Source organism: Lolium rigidum, chromosome 3 (assembly GCF_022539505.1).
Source record: "Lolium rigidum isolate FL_2022 chromosome 3, APGP_CSIRO_Lrig_0.1, whole genome shotgun sequence".
Lineage (NCBI taxonomy): Eukaryota > Viridiplantae > Streptophyta > Magnoliopsida > Poales > Poaceae > Lolium > Lolium rigidum.
Window position 1 is genome coordinate 322,677,737 of NC_061510.1, and position 16,006 is coordinate 322,693,742.

A 16,006-nucleotide genomic window follows, 5' to 3' on the forward strand; every position below is an offset into this window, starting at 1 on the left:
GCCCACAAAAAATTGGTGTTCGTTTACTCCCGGATGGGAAAAATAGCCCAATCAACCCCGGTCAACTCTTCTCACTTCGTCTGGATATTTTTTCTCCCCGCTAGACCCGTGGAAAAATATCCACGAAACGGCCGAGAGAGTGAAGTGCGATTAAAATGTCCACGGTAGCGTAGGAGGGATTAAACGAATTAACTAAAACGTACAAAGGAATTACGGGAAAGGATTGCTGGGGTTTGGGTGACGGGCCTGGATCAACCCAATCCACGTCTGGATCCATTCCATGCCTGGATTCAATCCTACCAAAACGAACAAGGCCTAAGGAGGAAAATTGGAAGCAATGCTACTTCAAATGCATGACTACAACCTGATAAAACAGGACTAGCAGTACCACTCGGATTTGAGCACCTTTTCTTCTGTCTAAATCTACTGATCAATGCACCGAACAGAAGATATGAGAAAGTTTTGTTGGCTTGGTTGGGGTGCGCCACACCCGGGCAGTAGTGCAACGCCCGGGGAACACCTGAGGGCCCCAGTGGCAAGCCACTGTGGTGGACCCTCCCCCACAAAAAATAAATTTAATATCGTTGTGGACACATGGCCCACATATCAGATATTAAACTGATAAGAACAGATACTACACTTGATCTTAGCCAAAAGGCCGAGAAAGGTATGAGTTGCAAGCCAGGCCACCCCCTCCTTCTTATAGCACACCCGCGCCCGGTCTCCCGCTTTGCTCGGCGAGGTGGGACTAAACGAACCAGCATCCACTCGCGCCGCAGTGCTGGTTCGTTCGGCTGCCATCGAACTAACTGGGCTTTGGTTTCCGCAGGCCTGGTGGGCTTCAGCCGCCCAACTGAGCAACGCAGAGCCGAGAGCCCGAGAGGGAAAACGATGCGTTGCTTGGTTTAGCCCAGTCCCCTCTAGTATACTTAGCCCGTGATCCTGTAAATGTGACTATCTGTCTGTAATACACTAATACTGGATGCGCTAAAAAAAAAAAAAACTGTAATACTGGAATGATTCGAGTTCCTACGTGCTTGTAGTAGTGTCAAAAGAATTTCATAACAGCGGCCCAGGAGATTTGGAGGCAATTGGGGATTAGTAACATCATTGATGAAGCTACACAAGTGGATCGGTCAGGCTCTGCAGTCCTGGAGCATCTGTTGATGGTGCAAGATAATACTGTCCAAAGTTTGGAAAATGTGGGGCTTACAGAACTGGTTTGTGTTACAAGCTAGTATCTATGGTGGATTGGTGGATGCGAAGAAGAAGAACCCGCGAAGAACACGTACCTACAACATATCGATGCATGATATCCATCCTCTCCATAGTGGTGAACTCGGCGAAGTTATCGGCCCAAGGCCAGAACGTGACATCTGATAATAAGTGGTCTAAACCAGGGCCTCGCGAGGTGAAGTTAAACGTTGACGCATCATTTCATGTGGACTCTTATGCAGGTTTGACTGGGGCTATTATTCGAGACCATCAAGGTGGTTTTGTGGCGGCTTCTAGTTCCTTTCTGCAATATGTAGCTTCACCTCTGATGGCGGAAGCAATAGCTATGAGAGAGGGTCTTTCTCTTGCGATCAAGATGGGTTGCAGCAATGTAGTGGCGGAGTCAGACTCCCTGGAGGTGATCCAAGCATGTACGGGAGAAGAAACTTGGTGGAATGAAGCAGCAACAATTTTCGCGGATTGCACCGACATGCGATTTTTTTTTTACAAATAGGGCCTGTGTCTTTCCAGTACCCGAGAGAAGCTAATCAAGTGGCTCATGAGATAGCTAGGGATAGTTTCACTAGTAATAGCTCTAGTAGTTGGGAGGCTGAGGCTCCCAGGTTTATTGTTAACACTTTGATAAACGATGTAACTTAACTTTGATGTGGTGGCAGCAAGTTTCAGACGCATTCTTTTCCTTACCAAGGTACCTAAGGAGACTGGAAGGTTTTTAATGAGGCGGCTTGCTAACTTAATATATTATTTATTAAAAAAAAGAATTTCATAACAACTTTCAGAAATTCTTGGACGGGGCATTGTGCCATTCGGCTGAAAGACCTCTTTTGCTTCTGCGCCTTATTTTGTACTTCAGTCAAGTGTAAGAGAGTCAAGATATTCAGTGTTAAAGGTATGCAACCGTGGAGCTCACTCGCGGTGAAGCCACTGGGTTGTACTTGAGGGGCAACAACACAATGGATAGCAACCTCTCAACCCGGCAACTAGAATACCAAAGATGCGACACATGTGCACACAGGAAACGCATTCCTTACTCTGAAACGAAAGAATTTGACAACTGAGTTTTAAATTAGACACACCAAAGGTAGTGTTTTTCTACAGCTGAAATAATTGTACAGAGAAAAGGGCAGAAAAAAGATCACATGGGGTGCTGGTTTCTAGTAACTCTATAAACAGCACGCTGACTTCACCAGGTAACAACAACATGACAGCGTGCAGTCTCAGCCGATAAACTGTATTTTCCTTTCCATTGGACATAAGGTATGATACAGAAAGATTCTAGGCTACAAAACCAGCAACTTCAACTTCAGGAACCTGCTGAGTTGACCACCCACTGTCAGCACGCGAGGAGGAACATACAACAACATGGAGAGAAGAACAATGGGCTTCAGACTATTTTCCGGTGTCCACTGAAGGCCCAAATCTGAAAATTCAAACAAGTTGCAGTTCCAAGGTTAGAATGCTAGAGTTGACTATAAGTTAGTTCCAAACAGTCTACAGCCCACTTAGAAATACTTCAATTGATGATGGTAATGACAATGTGCAAACCGAATGGTATTCCTTGTCAACATTAACTAACACTCAGTTACATGATTCCCAAAATGCTAAAAAACAAAATATTTTAAAATAGTAAAGCATGTACCACCTCTTCATTTAGTTTTTTTTAATGACCTCTTCAGTTAGTTGATATGCCGCAGTGTGCAATAAGATGTAATAGGTATACCTTATACTACAACTGATAATTCCTTTCAACCATGATTGTTAGTGTTATGGTACAACAGTGGCATGCCATTTAATTGATCTAGATCAACCAAATTATTTCTTTTTCGGTATCAAAAGAACATTCCTTACCTTCAAATTTTTGTCCCAACTTCCTGTACACAACGCACTCCCATCAGATGACAGCCCAAGGCAGCTTATACGACCTTCATGGGAGTTTTGGAGAGTTCCCAAATTAAGCACTACCTGAGGCGTTTCAAAAAGTATTCACAAGTCAATGACAAAGTGATAATGATATAAGAAGTACATAAAGATGAATGATGCATGATATCAGGCAGATGTTATATATTTCACCAAATCCCACAAGCCTGATCCCATTATGCAATTCAGTTAAGCGTTTTATGAGCACTCTCTCTGCCGTATCATATAGGAACGAAACGAAAGGGTATATATCAAAGGGGACTGAGTCCACAAATAAAAACATGGCCCAATGGCTTATTGCAAACAAACAACTACCTGTGGCTGGAACCTCGAGGTCACAGCCATCAACTAGCCTAGTCAAACAGCACTGGTTACTAGTACTGGTGATCAACCAATCAAGTCCAGGGAGTTCTAAAAAAAGAAGGGATCAGCACTCAATTCATGCTGGCAGCTTCACAAAATTGAAAATCAATTATCTGACGCATCTTGGCCTATAGCGCAAACTTTTAATGCAAGATGATCTGCAACAGCATCCCAATGCTTGAATAGCATATAGAGATGCGACAGGAACAAATGACGTAAGATGGGACACGTATTACGCAAGCAGAAGGTAGCCAAATGAAAACAACACTTTATGTGTGCACTGTATCGAAGTTAAAGTTTATGTGGTTTAAAGATCGAATTAGTAGCAGAACTGACCAGTCTTGTCATCTCTTAACTTTGATCTGACTTTATATGTTGAATAAACTGTACCGTGGTAAAACTATGTTTCCTTTTCACTGAAATGAAGCTCAACTGTAGTTCCACTGTAGAAACTTGACCAGTATTTTTTTTTCATTTCTGATTTTCTTCCCATATCTAAGCTGTAATTAAATTCATGGAAAATGGGTAGAAATGCATACCTCAGCAAGAAGTGTGTCCCACACATAACAGTCACCATTAGAGTAACCAGCAAAGAGAAGCCTTCCTGATATGGAGAATGCGATAGATGTAACTGTAGGGAGTTCATTATCATTTCTATCTGGCTCCCGATTGTACACTTGAAGTTGATGCCCTGTTCTCATGTCAAATAATCTGCATGTACCATCATCTGAACCAGTACCAAACCTTTGACCATCAGGGAAAAACTTGACACTGTTAATGTCACCCTCGTGCCCATGATATGTTCGAACTGCCCGGCTTGCAATTCTGAGATCCCATAGCCTTACAGTTGTATCACATGAACCCGAGACAAACATATTTGTGTTTAACGAGTTGATGGACAGACTGAAACAGGTAAAAAAGGTAGATCAGGGCACTTGAAAATCAAACAAGCACACACATAAAGTATGGCGACTTGTCAAAACAACGATCAAACTAGACCAGCACTTTCAGCAGTATATTTAAAGCTTTAAACAACATGCCACCATTACCAATATATCATTGCATTGCCTCATGAACATGATGAGCTACTGATTAGTAGTCAGACCATTGATGATTTATATGGCCAATATTTAAGGGAAAAGCCCCACAGATAACACACTGCCTGTACAGCCATGCAACAATATTGCATACTGATTATTAGTTTGTTAGTACTATTAATCACAGTCAGCTCTTAAAGTAAACTCGCAACCCTCAAAGTCGAAACATATTATTTCTTTACAAATACTGCCCAGTCAGAATTAAAGGTTGATGCCCATGGAACTTTGTTTAACTCCACATAATCGAAGCCGAGCTGCTAGCTTGTCTCCACGGACTGAAGTTTGTTGAAAATTTCCCACAAAAACAGGCCATCCTGGAAACAGATTGTGCGCTGGCTATACGTGCTATAAATGAGCAGTCAACGGACAGATCGGAGAGCTGGACTATCATCAGGGAGATTGTGGATAGAATGGAGTTCCTGCATCGGCTCAGTTTGGACAAGATATCAAGGAATGGAAACGGTGTGGCACACAGCTTATGTCAGTTAGGTAAGCGTGAGTCTAATGGTTGTTTACGCGAGTCAGCGCCCTCCTGCGTGTCGGCTTTGATCGCGATAGATTGTAATAACGTTGTTATCTAATGAATAAAGCCCACCGTTTACCCTCAAAAAAAAAAATTTTAACAGGATCCACATTGCTTTTGGTCATAATGGAAGAGACAAACTCATGGGAAAAGGACAATTACCTCAACACATCAGCTGTATGGCCTGATGGAAATTCACCTCCAAAGATGGAAATTCTTTGGCCAGTAGTAACATCCCACAGGACACACGTTTGGTCACCTGAGCCTGTAATCATGCGGGTTTCCTGATCGGGGACATACTGACAGGATGAAACATAGCCTTTGTGTCCAGTAAGTACTCTTGATACTGGCATGTTCCCATCCCTGTCCACTTGTGAGTTAAGATTAAATATAGAGCATGCACTATCAAGACCACCACAGGCAACAGATTGACCATTGGGTGCAAAAGCACATGTCATCACCCATGGACAGTGTAGCTTTATGGCATGTGTTTTCTGACTTGTTAAAGCATTCCATACAATTAGTCTTCCATCTTGTGAGGCACTGACTATCCAGTTCTTTTCAGGAGTCCAATCCAGAGAATATACCTGCGTAGAGCCAGAGTTAGTAATAGTTATTAAATCGTGAAACCATTCATCGTAAGCAACTTCACGAAATACTATTCCTAGAAAGAAATCTAAACTGCTCAACAACCAAACCAGATTCACGGAGCATAAAACTGGCATGATAGAACAGTTGAGAGGACGAACTGACCCAAATTCTTAGCATCATGATTCTTCCTGTTCATTGCAATGTTATAAAAAGTGGTGACCAGCAGCATACTGCCTAATCGAACCTTGCGTTTTTTCTGGATGACACGCTTTGTATTTCAGTTAGTTTCGAAGCAATACCATGCCCATGTATGAAAAGAGGGATTTAAAAAGAACAGGATAACATAGTAATAGTAGTTATAGCAAAGAGAAAGCATTTCCAAGGAAATAGGCTACTATGTAGTGGGATTAGGGCTGCTTAAATCTGGTAAAACAGGATGAGGAGAGGGCTCCACCTTGAGCTGTGGAAATTTCTATGTGGGACAGCAAGTGATGGATTGCAGCTTGCATGTATATGTGCATGGACAGCAATCTGCTCAACGCGGGTTCTACAGCCAGCCTCAAGTACAATGATAGCATGATCCTTGGTCCTGCTTAACTGCTATCTGGTTGTGGAGGTGAGCATCTCATAGATTGTTAGTGTTGGTAATGAAGCTTTTATTGTAGTGTTGACGACTGAGGGATGGAAGGACAGAAATAACAGATACAAATAATCTGCTAATACCCATTCCTCACTTGGATTTAAAAATTCCAAAACAGGTAAACTATGATCAATTCAAGCTAACCACACGTTCTATCCATGGGCATCTAATTACATGTTTACGAATGCAATGCCAAATCGGTAAACAAAAAATCAGGACATACCTAAATACTTCAAAGTATCCATAATTTTATGGGAAATTTTGCAAGAGCAACCCGGATATTGATATTTTGGTAGATAACATTCTGATTACTTGGAGTATAATATAACATCCTACACAAGCAAAATTATGCTCAAAGGCATTGCTGTCATCTTTTCGGTTCAGTATCGCCATGGATATGGTGAGAAGACAGTTTGCCCTAATTCTCCTTTTCCTATTGGCGCCAAAAAGTAGGAGCTGTGAAGTCATAACATCCTCTTCACCCTTTTCCACAACAGGCTCAACCTTGAGCTGTGGTGATTGCAAGTGGTGAATTCTATGTGGGACAGCAACTGACTGCTGCCAGCTTGCATGCATGGCCGGAATTCGCTCAACGCAGGTTCCAAAGCATTAGGTAGAATATCACAATGCTCACACCATTCCTTTCTTGACTACAATCTAGCTGTGGCGGTGGCAGGGAGCATCTCACAGATTGTTAACGTTGGTACTGAAGCTCTGATTATCGTGTTGACTGTTGATCCCATGGTTTTTAAGGCGGTAAGGCGTCCTAAAGCGCTGGGGTGCGCTCTAATATGGTTGATCCATTGACTGAGGGGTGGAAATAATAGAAGGAACAGATTCAAATAGACTTCTTATACTCTTTCTTCACATAGATTTTTTGAAACCCAAGACAGGTAAATTATGATAATCAAAATAGCAACCCAACCTATTCACGCATTCCATCCATGGGCATGATTACCAGATTAGGACCGTAATGCCAAATAAGTAAACTAAGAACCAAGTGATTCATAATATTATGGGAGATTTGCTCAAGAGCAGCCTGAAGATTGATATATTGCTAGATGTCATGGCAATTTTCTTGGACTACAATTATATCCTAAACATGTTAAGTTAGGCCTGACGGCGTTGCTGTCACTTTTCAGTTCAGTACCACCACAAGGCCATAATTATGGTAAGATAAGAAGACCAGATTGCCCTAATTCTCTTTTTGCTATTGGCGCCAAAAGGCCGAAGCCAAAACATTCTCTGCACCCTTTTGCATGAAGCCACGTTCTCTTCCGCTATAAATTCAATTTTTTTCTACCACCATTTTATGACAAATCCATAGTAAATTAGACCAAAACACCAGCATTTTCCACACAAGCCTTCACCTCAATGTCAAGGTGCACAACCAGAGGGGCAAAATCTCAATCTCATCCAGTTTTTTTTTACATATATTAAGACGCCGACCTTGTGACCCAATCCTCCTCCCCGTGATAAACCTCGAATTGCTTGCACTAGCACCATCTAATTTTAATTTCCACAAACGGAGCAACAAGTGCGAGACCCCACTCAGCTCTAGTACTTCCAAATTTAACTCCCAAGTAACAACGCGCACCGAAAGGGAAGACGCAAGAGCTGCCCCGCAATTTGAGGTAAGAAACCAAAGTCAAACCAATCGCCAACCTTTCCGCTGTGTCCCTGCAGCGTGCGGCAGCAGACCAGATCCGTCTGGTTGAAGCTCACCGCCGTCCGCCCCTGAGCCTTGGAGTACTTCTCCACTGCACGGCCGCCACAGAAAGCAGTCAGCTTAACGCCTCCCAGAAATTCACAAAGCCCTCGAGAGCCCCCTGCCGGGCCGGGCGGGAGAGGGGAGGGGAGGGGGGTTGGCTCACCGTCAGTGTCGAGGAGCGTCTGCCGCCGCTGGCGGAGCCTCTCCCGCAGAGAGTTCACCGAGGCCGTCGCCGCCGCGTGCCGCTCCTTGAGCTCCGCCACGGACGCCATGGCCGGGGGGTCTGCCTCGGGGTTCGTGCGCTGGTGGGGATCTACTTTGCTCTGGGCATGTGGGGGAGAGATCCAATGTTAAAGGTCAGAGCTTGAGGGGGTGAACAGGAGAAAGAGGCGGCGGCGGCGGCGGCGGGAGGAGCGCAACTGGCCGGCGGTGACAACGACGGGGTGGGGAGGAGGAGGAGCGTGCGGGTGGAGTTGTTGGGGACGCGTTGGGTTTAGGAAGTGGGGAGGCGTGAACCGTCACCTACTGCTAGTGAATGACATGTGGGGCCAGAAGCGTAGGGCCCAGTTGGCATAGGGTTGGTTTATAGCGCAACATGGGATGCTTCGATGGGAACGGACCACCCGGAGAGTGACCGTTGCCCGCCTGACATAGTTTTTTTTGGCAAGACATGATCATGCCCCATACCGGGCTGGGTTTGGGCCAGCCTTTGCGAAATTCGACACCGGGAAGCTGCGGTGAGCCCGGCCTGGCCCAAAACGTTCAACCAATAACATTTCCACATACAAAATGTGAAACTAAAATCTTTTTTTTTTAGATAAAAGGGATCATATCCCCACTTTCATTAACGAAGCCAGCATACTACAAAGTTTCCATCCTTACACAACATCAAACACAAAAGCAAGGTCTTTTTCTACCGCGCCCTGATCACATACTGATCACCACTAGGTCTTCCCACTTATATTTATTAAAGGTACAACAGAAACACTACTAGCAAAAACGAGGTATAAGAGAAGCAAATGACTAACAGCAGCCAGCCACTTTGCTCTCTAGCGACACCCAACACCAGACAAAGAGTTGATGATTCCTTTTCCTCCTTTTTTCACATCGTCAGTCTTGGTGTCCATAGCACCCAACTTCTTCTTGCTCCAAACACTTCTTTCGAAACCTTCTCCAGCAACTTAGCGCAGAAATCCAGCCGATCCTTAACATCCTCTTCACCTGCAAAAGACTCCAACAGTTAATATAATAGGAAATCTTAAGAATCACTATATAGGGTTCATCATGCCATTTCCGCTCAAAACATGCAAAGTTCTTCGTTTTCCAAATGCTCCATATCACGACAGCTACCCCCACATCAAGAATTTCCCTTTTTGTTCCCAAGCCCTTTCAACCAATTCGAAATACAATAATCATTGAATTGCATTGCTACGCAGAAAGATTTAACTGAGAACGAGCATGAGCTTGTTAATTTTCATATTAACCTATCAGGTTCATTTCTCAACGTTACTCTCTCTACCAACTTTTTCAATTCATCCTATTGTTCTCTGAGCTCTCCCACCATCAGTCTTCTGAACCTAAATCCATTCACACCCTTATCAAACACCTCCAGAACTGTTACATTCTTGTTCATAGAGACAATGAAAAGCCTGGGAAAGGCCTTGGCTAGGAAAGAGGCGCCTATCCAGTGATCTTCCCAAAAGCTTGTCCTCAATCCATCACCCACATGCACCCGGCAATAATTTCAGAAGAAATGTTTAATCTCCATTAACCCCTGCCAGGAATGGGAGTCCCCATTTTTTGCCACTGTCTAGCAGAGGGTTTGCTTTTGAAGATATTTCATCCCAAGATTTTTTTTAACAAATTCCATCCCCATTGAACAAACTAAAATCTTCTAAATAATGAAAATTATAAGTTTATTTTTTTGTGAAAATTACATCATTAGATTTATTTCTATAAAATATACTTATTAAAATAAGCATTTCACACATTTAGGTGCTTTCGAGCCAGGATTCAGGATTCAAATAGAAAATGGAGCTCGAGCAACTCGATGGTCGAGTGTGTAAGTTTAGCCTCTTGAGTTAGGATCCTCTATAACAAAGCCAAGCTAGGGACACAACAGATAGCGCAAATGTGTAATTCGGCTGATTGACCGATTTCATTATATAAATAGAACAAGTGTGTAATTCGTCTTGTTTGACCTGTTTCATTTTTTAAAAATAGAAAAATCAAACTCATAGGAGAAAAACCAGAGGAGGTAACTAAATTTTGCGAGCTGGAAAAAAAACCCACACCAAAAGACCACTAGTAGAAGTGTACGCGTAAGCCCTCACTGGATCATTCATCACAAAGGATCTCCGTGGTTGGCAGGCGAGCACAAAAGAGAAAAAAACATGGATTGTGTGTATTTTGTAATGTGGATTAATTGTGCATGTATGGACAATGGTTAACTTAAAGTGGATCGACCAAGAGATCGATAAGTTGACTTCAGCTCGTTATTCATACGAGAAACAAGGATGCCAATATTGAGTGTGTTAGGGAAATATGCTTGTTGTATTATCAGGGGGCCAAAGGCCACAATATATAGTACATGTACAGGTGCACATATGCAAAAAGCCCCCTAACATATGGGGAAACTACAATATACATATATATACATCTAACACCCCCCCTCAAACTCATGGTGGATCCACAACACTGAGTTTGGAGAGTAAGAAATCATGCTTTGCGCTCGAGTACGTGCCTTCGTAAAGAAATCCGCTAGTCGCAAATCTGAAGACACATAATGAACCGCAACAACATCATCATGTACATGTGCACGCGTGTAAAAAGCATCAACACCGATATGCTTGGTCAGCTCATGCTTGACCGGATCACGTGCAATACTGATAGAACCTGTAATGTCAGACAAAAGTGGAGTGGGAGTCGTAACAGAGACCCCAAAATCTGCAAGCAACCACCGTAACCAAGTCACCTCAGCAATCAACAAAGCCATAGCCCGCAACTCAGCCTCAACACTCGAACGGAAAGCTGCGACCTGTTTCTTCGTCTTCCAAGCAACAAGCGAACCACCAAGAAACACACGAGTAGCGAAAGCGAACGACGATCCGTAGGATCACTCGCCCACGTAGCATCCGAATAGCACTAGAGCTGGAGAGAGCTGGAACGGGGAAAGAAAAGGCGACGAGAGATCGTGCCACGAAGATAACGAAGAACACGGAGAAGATGACTATAGTGAACAGTGGTAGGAGATGAGACAAACTGACTCAGAATATGAACAGGATAAGAAATATCGGGACGAGTGACATCAAGATAAACAAGACTCCCAACAAGATGGCGATAACGGGTGGGATCGGGAAGAGGATCACCATCGGTAGGACGGAGCTTAACATTAAGCTCCATAGGAGTATCAACGTGCGCTCATCCCCAAGAGCAGCGACGAGCAAGAAGATCCTGAATGTACTTTTCCTGAGAGATAGAAAAGCCATCAGAGGTGGAGGAAACCTCAATGCCAAGAAAATAGCGAAGATGACCAAGATCAGTCATAAGAAACTGATCACGAAGACGAGCCTTGACGAATGCAATATACTCGGGATCATCACCAGTAATGATCAAATCATCAACATAGAGAAGAAGAAGAGTACGTCCACGAGGAGAAGTGTGAACGAAAAGTGCTGGGATCATGAAGACTAGGAGAGAAACCAGCGGCAGTCACCACAGAGGCGAAGCGCTCAAACCGGGCACGAGGAGCCTGTTTGAGACCATAGAGAGAACGTCGAAGACGACAAACCATCCCATCGGGAACGAGAATACCCGGGAGGAGGCTGCATGTAAACCTCCTCACTCAACTCGCCATTAAGAAAAGCATTCCGAACATCAAGGCTGGGAGACGGACCGGCGACGAACAGAAGCAACAGCAAGAAGGGTACGCACAGTAGTCATATGAGCCACAGGAGCAAAAGTCTCATCATAGTCACGACCGTGCTCCTGCTGAAAGCCACGAGCCACAAGACGCGCTTTATAGCGCTCAAGAGATCCATCAGAAGCGAGTCTTAATTTTATAGACCCACTTACACGTGATAGGACGAACACCAGAAGGTGGAGAAACAAGATCCCAAGTGCCAGTGCGCTCAAGCGCGGCGATCTCCTCGGCCATGGCAAGCCGCCATTCGGGATGACGCTCGGCATCCCGATAAGAAGTCGGCTCGGAAACGACGGAGAGACCATGCCGACTAGGAGAGTAACGAGCCGAAGCACGGCGCTGCCGAACGAGGCCGTGAAGGGGAAGGTCATCGGCGAGAGGACAACTCATCGGAAGAAGCGGAAGAAGGGACAACATCGGAAGGATCCGAAGCCGGAGAACGAGGAGTACTAGGTGGACTAGACAGAGGAGAGGATGGCGCCGAAGGGGCGCATCGGGACTAGGAGGGGAGGAGATGGGATAGCAGGGGTGCATCCGGAAAAAGAAGAAAAGAGATATCATCCACCGGGTAAGTACCCGAGGTGGGACGAGGATAGAAGGGACGCGTCTCATCAAACGTGACATCACGAGAGATGCGCATCCGACGACCAACGGGGTCCCAACAGCGATAGCCCTTATGCTCATCATCGTATCCGAGAAAAACACACTCAACGGATCGAGCGGTCGGCTTGGTGCGATCACGAGGAGGGAGAAGAACGTAGCAAACGCAACCAAATAAACGAAGTCTCGAGTAATCCGGAGAGCAACCGGAAAGACGCTCGAGAGGAATGCCACCTTGAAGGGCGGCGAGGCTGAATGTTAATGAGGTAAGTCGACGTAGCGACGACCTCAACCCGAAATGCGGCGGAAGAGAGGAAGCAATCATCATAGCACGGGTAGTCCGATACGTCCCCGACGTATCCATAATTTCTGTCGTTCCATGCTTGTTTTATGACAATACTTACATGTTTTGCTTGCACTTTATAATGTTTTTATGCGTTTTCGGAACTAACCTATTAACGAGATGCCACGGTGCCGGTTCCTGTTTTCTGCTGTTTTTGGTTCCGAGAAAGGCTGTTCGGGCAATATTCTCGGAATTGGACGAAATCAACGCCAAACCTCCTATTTTTCCCGAAAGGCTCCAGAACACCGAAGAAGAGTCGGAGAGGGGCCAGGGGGCCACCACACCATAAGGCGGCGCGGGCCAGACCCTGGCCGTGCCGGCCTAGGGTGGGGTGCCCCCAGGTGCCCCCCCTGCGCCGCCTCTTCGCCTATAAAATCCCTTTCGACCTAAAAACGCAGTACCACTTGACGAAACTCCAGAAAGACTCCAGGGGCGCCACCGCCATCGCGAAACTCCAATTCGGGGGACAGAAGTCTCTGTTCCGGCACCCTGCCGGGACGGGGAAGTGCCCCCGGAAGCCATCTCCATCAACGTCATCGCCTCCATCACTACAAGAAAAGTTCTGATAGACAACGTCTCAAAATCGTCCGCTAAGGGGTATTTTTCGTCGCCTATGGGCCTAACCCGACGATATGGGTTCTGTTGTGGAAACTGCGTCAGGCAAAGTCCTACGACGATTTTTCGGTCCGTCGCGCTTGGGCGCCCTTCAGCCACGGTAAATCGGACCGTTGCGCAAGTGTTTCGGGAGCCCGTTGATCTGCCGACGTCATGCAAGCCGACACGTGGCGGACGCTGGTTAGCCGGTAGTTAACGGCGTTAACCAGCTGAAACCCCGTGGTAGATGGTAGGCCCACACGAGGCTCGCCACGTCTTAAGCGAGCCGGCCCATTAAGTTTGCGGTCGGGCCGGCTGACTTAGTTTGACCGGTCAACTATATAGCTGGGCTGGTCCATTAGTTACGTGGGCGGGCCTAACCTCTAAGGTTGGTCGGTCAAAACTTTAATGGGCCGGCCCACTAAGCATGTGGGCCGGGCCGAATGCACTCGTTTGACCGGTCAACGAGCAAAGGGCCGGCCCACAAGACATGTGGGACCCACTTTCTGTTATCCGGCCGGCCCATTTACAAAGTGGGGTCCACATTAAAGCCACTGGGCCGGCCCAAGAAGTTAGTGGGCCGGCCCAATTAGCATGTGGGTCCCACTTTCCTGCTATCGGGCCGGCCCATTTAGTGCGTGGGGTCCACATTAGATCAAATGGGCTGGCCCAACAAGCCGGTGGGCGGGCCAAAAGCACGGTGGGTCCCAATCTCTGTTAAAGGGCCGGCCCATTTAGTATGTGGGGTCCACCATATAGCAAGTGGGCGGCCCAACAAGATGGTGGTCGGGCCATAAACACGAGTGGGTCCCACTTTCTGCTAAAGGGCCGGCCCATTTAGTATGTGGGGTCCACCATAGAGCAAGTGGGCAGGCCCAACACGCTAGTGGGCGGGCCAAAACACTGGTGGGTCCCACTTTCGTCTTAAAGGGCCGGCCCATTTAGTATGTGGGGTCCACTATATAGCAAGTGGGTCGGGCCAAAGATAGTGGGCCGGGCCAAAAATACTGGTGGGTCCCACTTTCGTCTTAAAGGGCCGGCCCATTTAGTACGTGGGGTCCACCACAAAAGCAATTGGGCTGGCCCAACTAGGTAGTGGGCCGGCCCAGTAGTGGGTGGGGTCCACCTTAAAGCAAGTGGGCCGGCCCAATTAGAGTGTGGGGTCCACATTAAATCAAATGGGCAGGCCCAATAAGTAAGTGGGCCAGCCTGTTTAGTTGCTGTTTATATGCCGGCGTAAAAGGCGCTTTAGGATTTTGCGGGCCGGCACGTATGTGATTTCTCTTAATTGGACCGTTTAAGGGATGGGAATTCGTGATTTAGATACTGAGAATATTTACGCGACATTGATTTACAGTCGGATAGCCTCACTTACCACAAGCACCAAAGAAAAAATGCGCGAAAGAACTATAAAAACTAACTAAATATTACATCAGTACGCAAGGCTTTGAAAAAATATTACAGAACCCAGAGAAATTGAATGGTAATTAAACCTAGCAATACAATGAAGCGATCCGGCAATATTTTAAGTTGTCCATGCAGCACCTATATCTGAAACAAAGACATTACAAGTTAAGACGACAACAATGGAAACGCAAAGACCACTGCAATATTGTTTGCCAAAGAATTTGGAACTCATCATTTCGTCGTTATAACAAGATCATTGTAATGCGCACAATAAGCAAACAAAGAGTGCATGCCGCATACCAACAGCCAATATAACAGAGCATGTTAGAATGAAACATCAGACTTACTACTGTCGAGTCCCATGCAAACCAACATGTTCAGGGAGTACAAAATTGGCATGAACAACATAGTAGCAGGCTATAAATTTTGTAACAACGACTGAGCAAGATGAAGTTATGATGGCTACATCTACGAAGCGAGGGAATGTAAACCAAAAATAGAAGTTACGATGGCAAAAGCTAAAGAGGAGGGAATGTGAACCAACATGTGCCAAGTGCAATTACTTAATTTTGGCCGTGAACTAAATAATACTCCTGAACTTATAGTGAAGGGGATGCAAATCAAGATGTTTCGGGATATAAACTTGTAATGAGCAACACATAGAGGATAGTTAATGCTTGAGCTTAGGATGGACCAGGATACGAATATAGTGGGATCACTGTGAACTTGTATAAGAGGGAATGCAAACCAATATGTTCAGCTTTCCATATGTGAGCGTCATGCCAAGTCGGAGAAACAAGTCAATAATGCAGCTTTTGAAGAACAAGATGGCACGCAAAATTATTATCTAGTAGTATGACAAGTTTATTTGTACTACGAGGCTAGATAGCGAGTGATAGCATGCCAAACTAAGTCCTTACTTTGTTAGCTTACAATGAACTAGATACAAAACAATGGCATCACTGTAGTACAAGGAATGCAAGCCAACATGTTCATGGAGTAAAAAATTGGCACAAACAACATAGTAGCGAGGCCATAATTTTTGTAACAACGACCGAGCAA

At 45.4% G+C, this 16,006-nt stretch overlaps 1 protein-coding gene and 1 non-coding gene across 2 annotated transcripts; both read right to left on the reverse strand.

Annotated features, from left to right (window-relative positions):
- Nucleotides 1-474: 474 nt before the first annotated feature.
- Nucleotides 475-671, reverse strand: LOC124705099. The gene has a single exon (XR_007003941.1). It is a non-coding gene; the product is annotated as a U2 spliceosomal RNA (small nuclear RNA).
- A 448-nt stretch (nt 672-1,119) lies between these two features.
- On the reverse strand, nt 1,120-8,526 carry LOC124696976 (guanine nucleotide-binding protein subunit beta-like). Its single transcript, XM_047229633.1, has 6 exons — nt 8,242-8,526; nt 8,033-8,127; nt 5,299-5,723; nt 4,056-4,419; nt 3,085-3,198; nt 1,120-1,182 (listed from the first exon to the last, which is right to left on the reverse strand). Exons 1-6 carry the CDS (start codon nt 8,348-8,350, stop codon nt 1,120-1,122), a joined length of 1,170 nt encoding a protein of 389 aa, XP_047085589.1. The 5' UTR covers nt 8,351-8,526.
- Nucleotides 8,527-16,006: the final 7,480 nt, after the last annotated feature.

Bases quoted from the DNA above. Each gene is read 5' to 3' on its own strand.
- LOC124696976 (XM_047229633.1), bottom strand. From the start codon at position 8,350: ATGGCGTCCGTGGCGGAGCTCAAGGAGCGGCACGCGGCGGCGACGGCC. The intron at 8,128-8,241 runs GTGAGCCAACCC...GCGGCCGTGCAG, and splicing joins GACGCTCCTCGACACTGACG to TGGAGAAGTACTCCAAGGCT. The intron at 5,724-8,032 runs GTTGGCGATTGG...GGCTCTACGCAG, and splicing joins TGCAGGGACACAGCGGAAAG to GTATATTCTCTGGATTGGAC.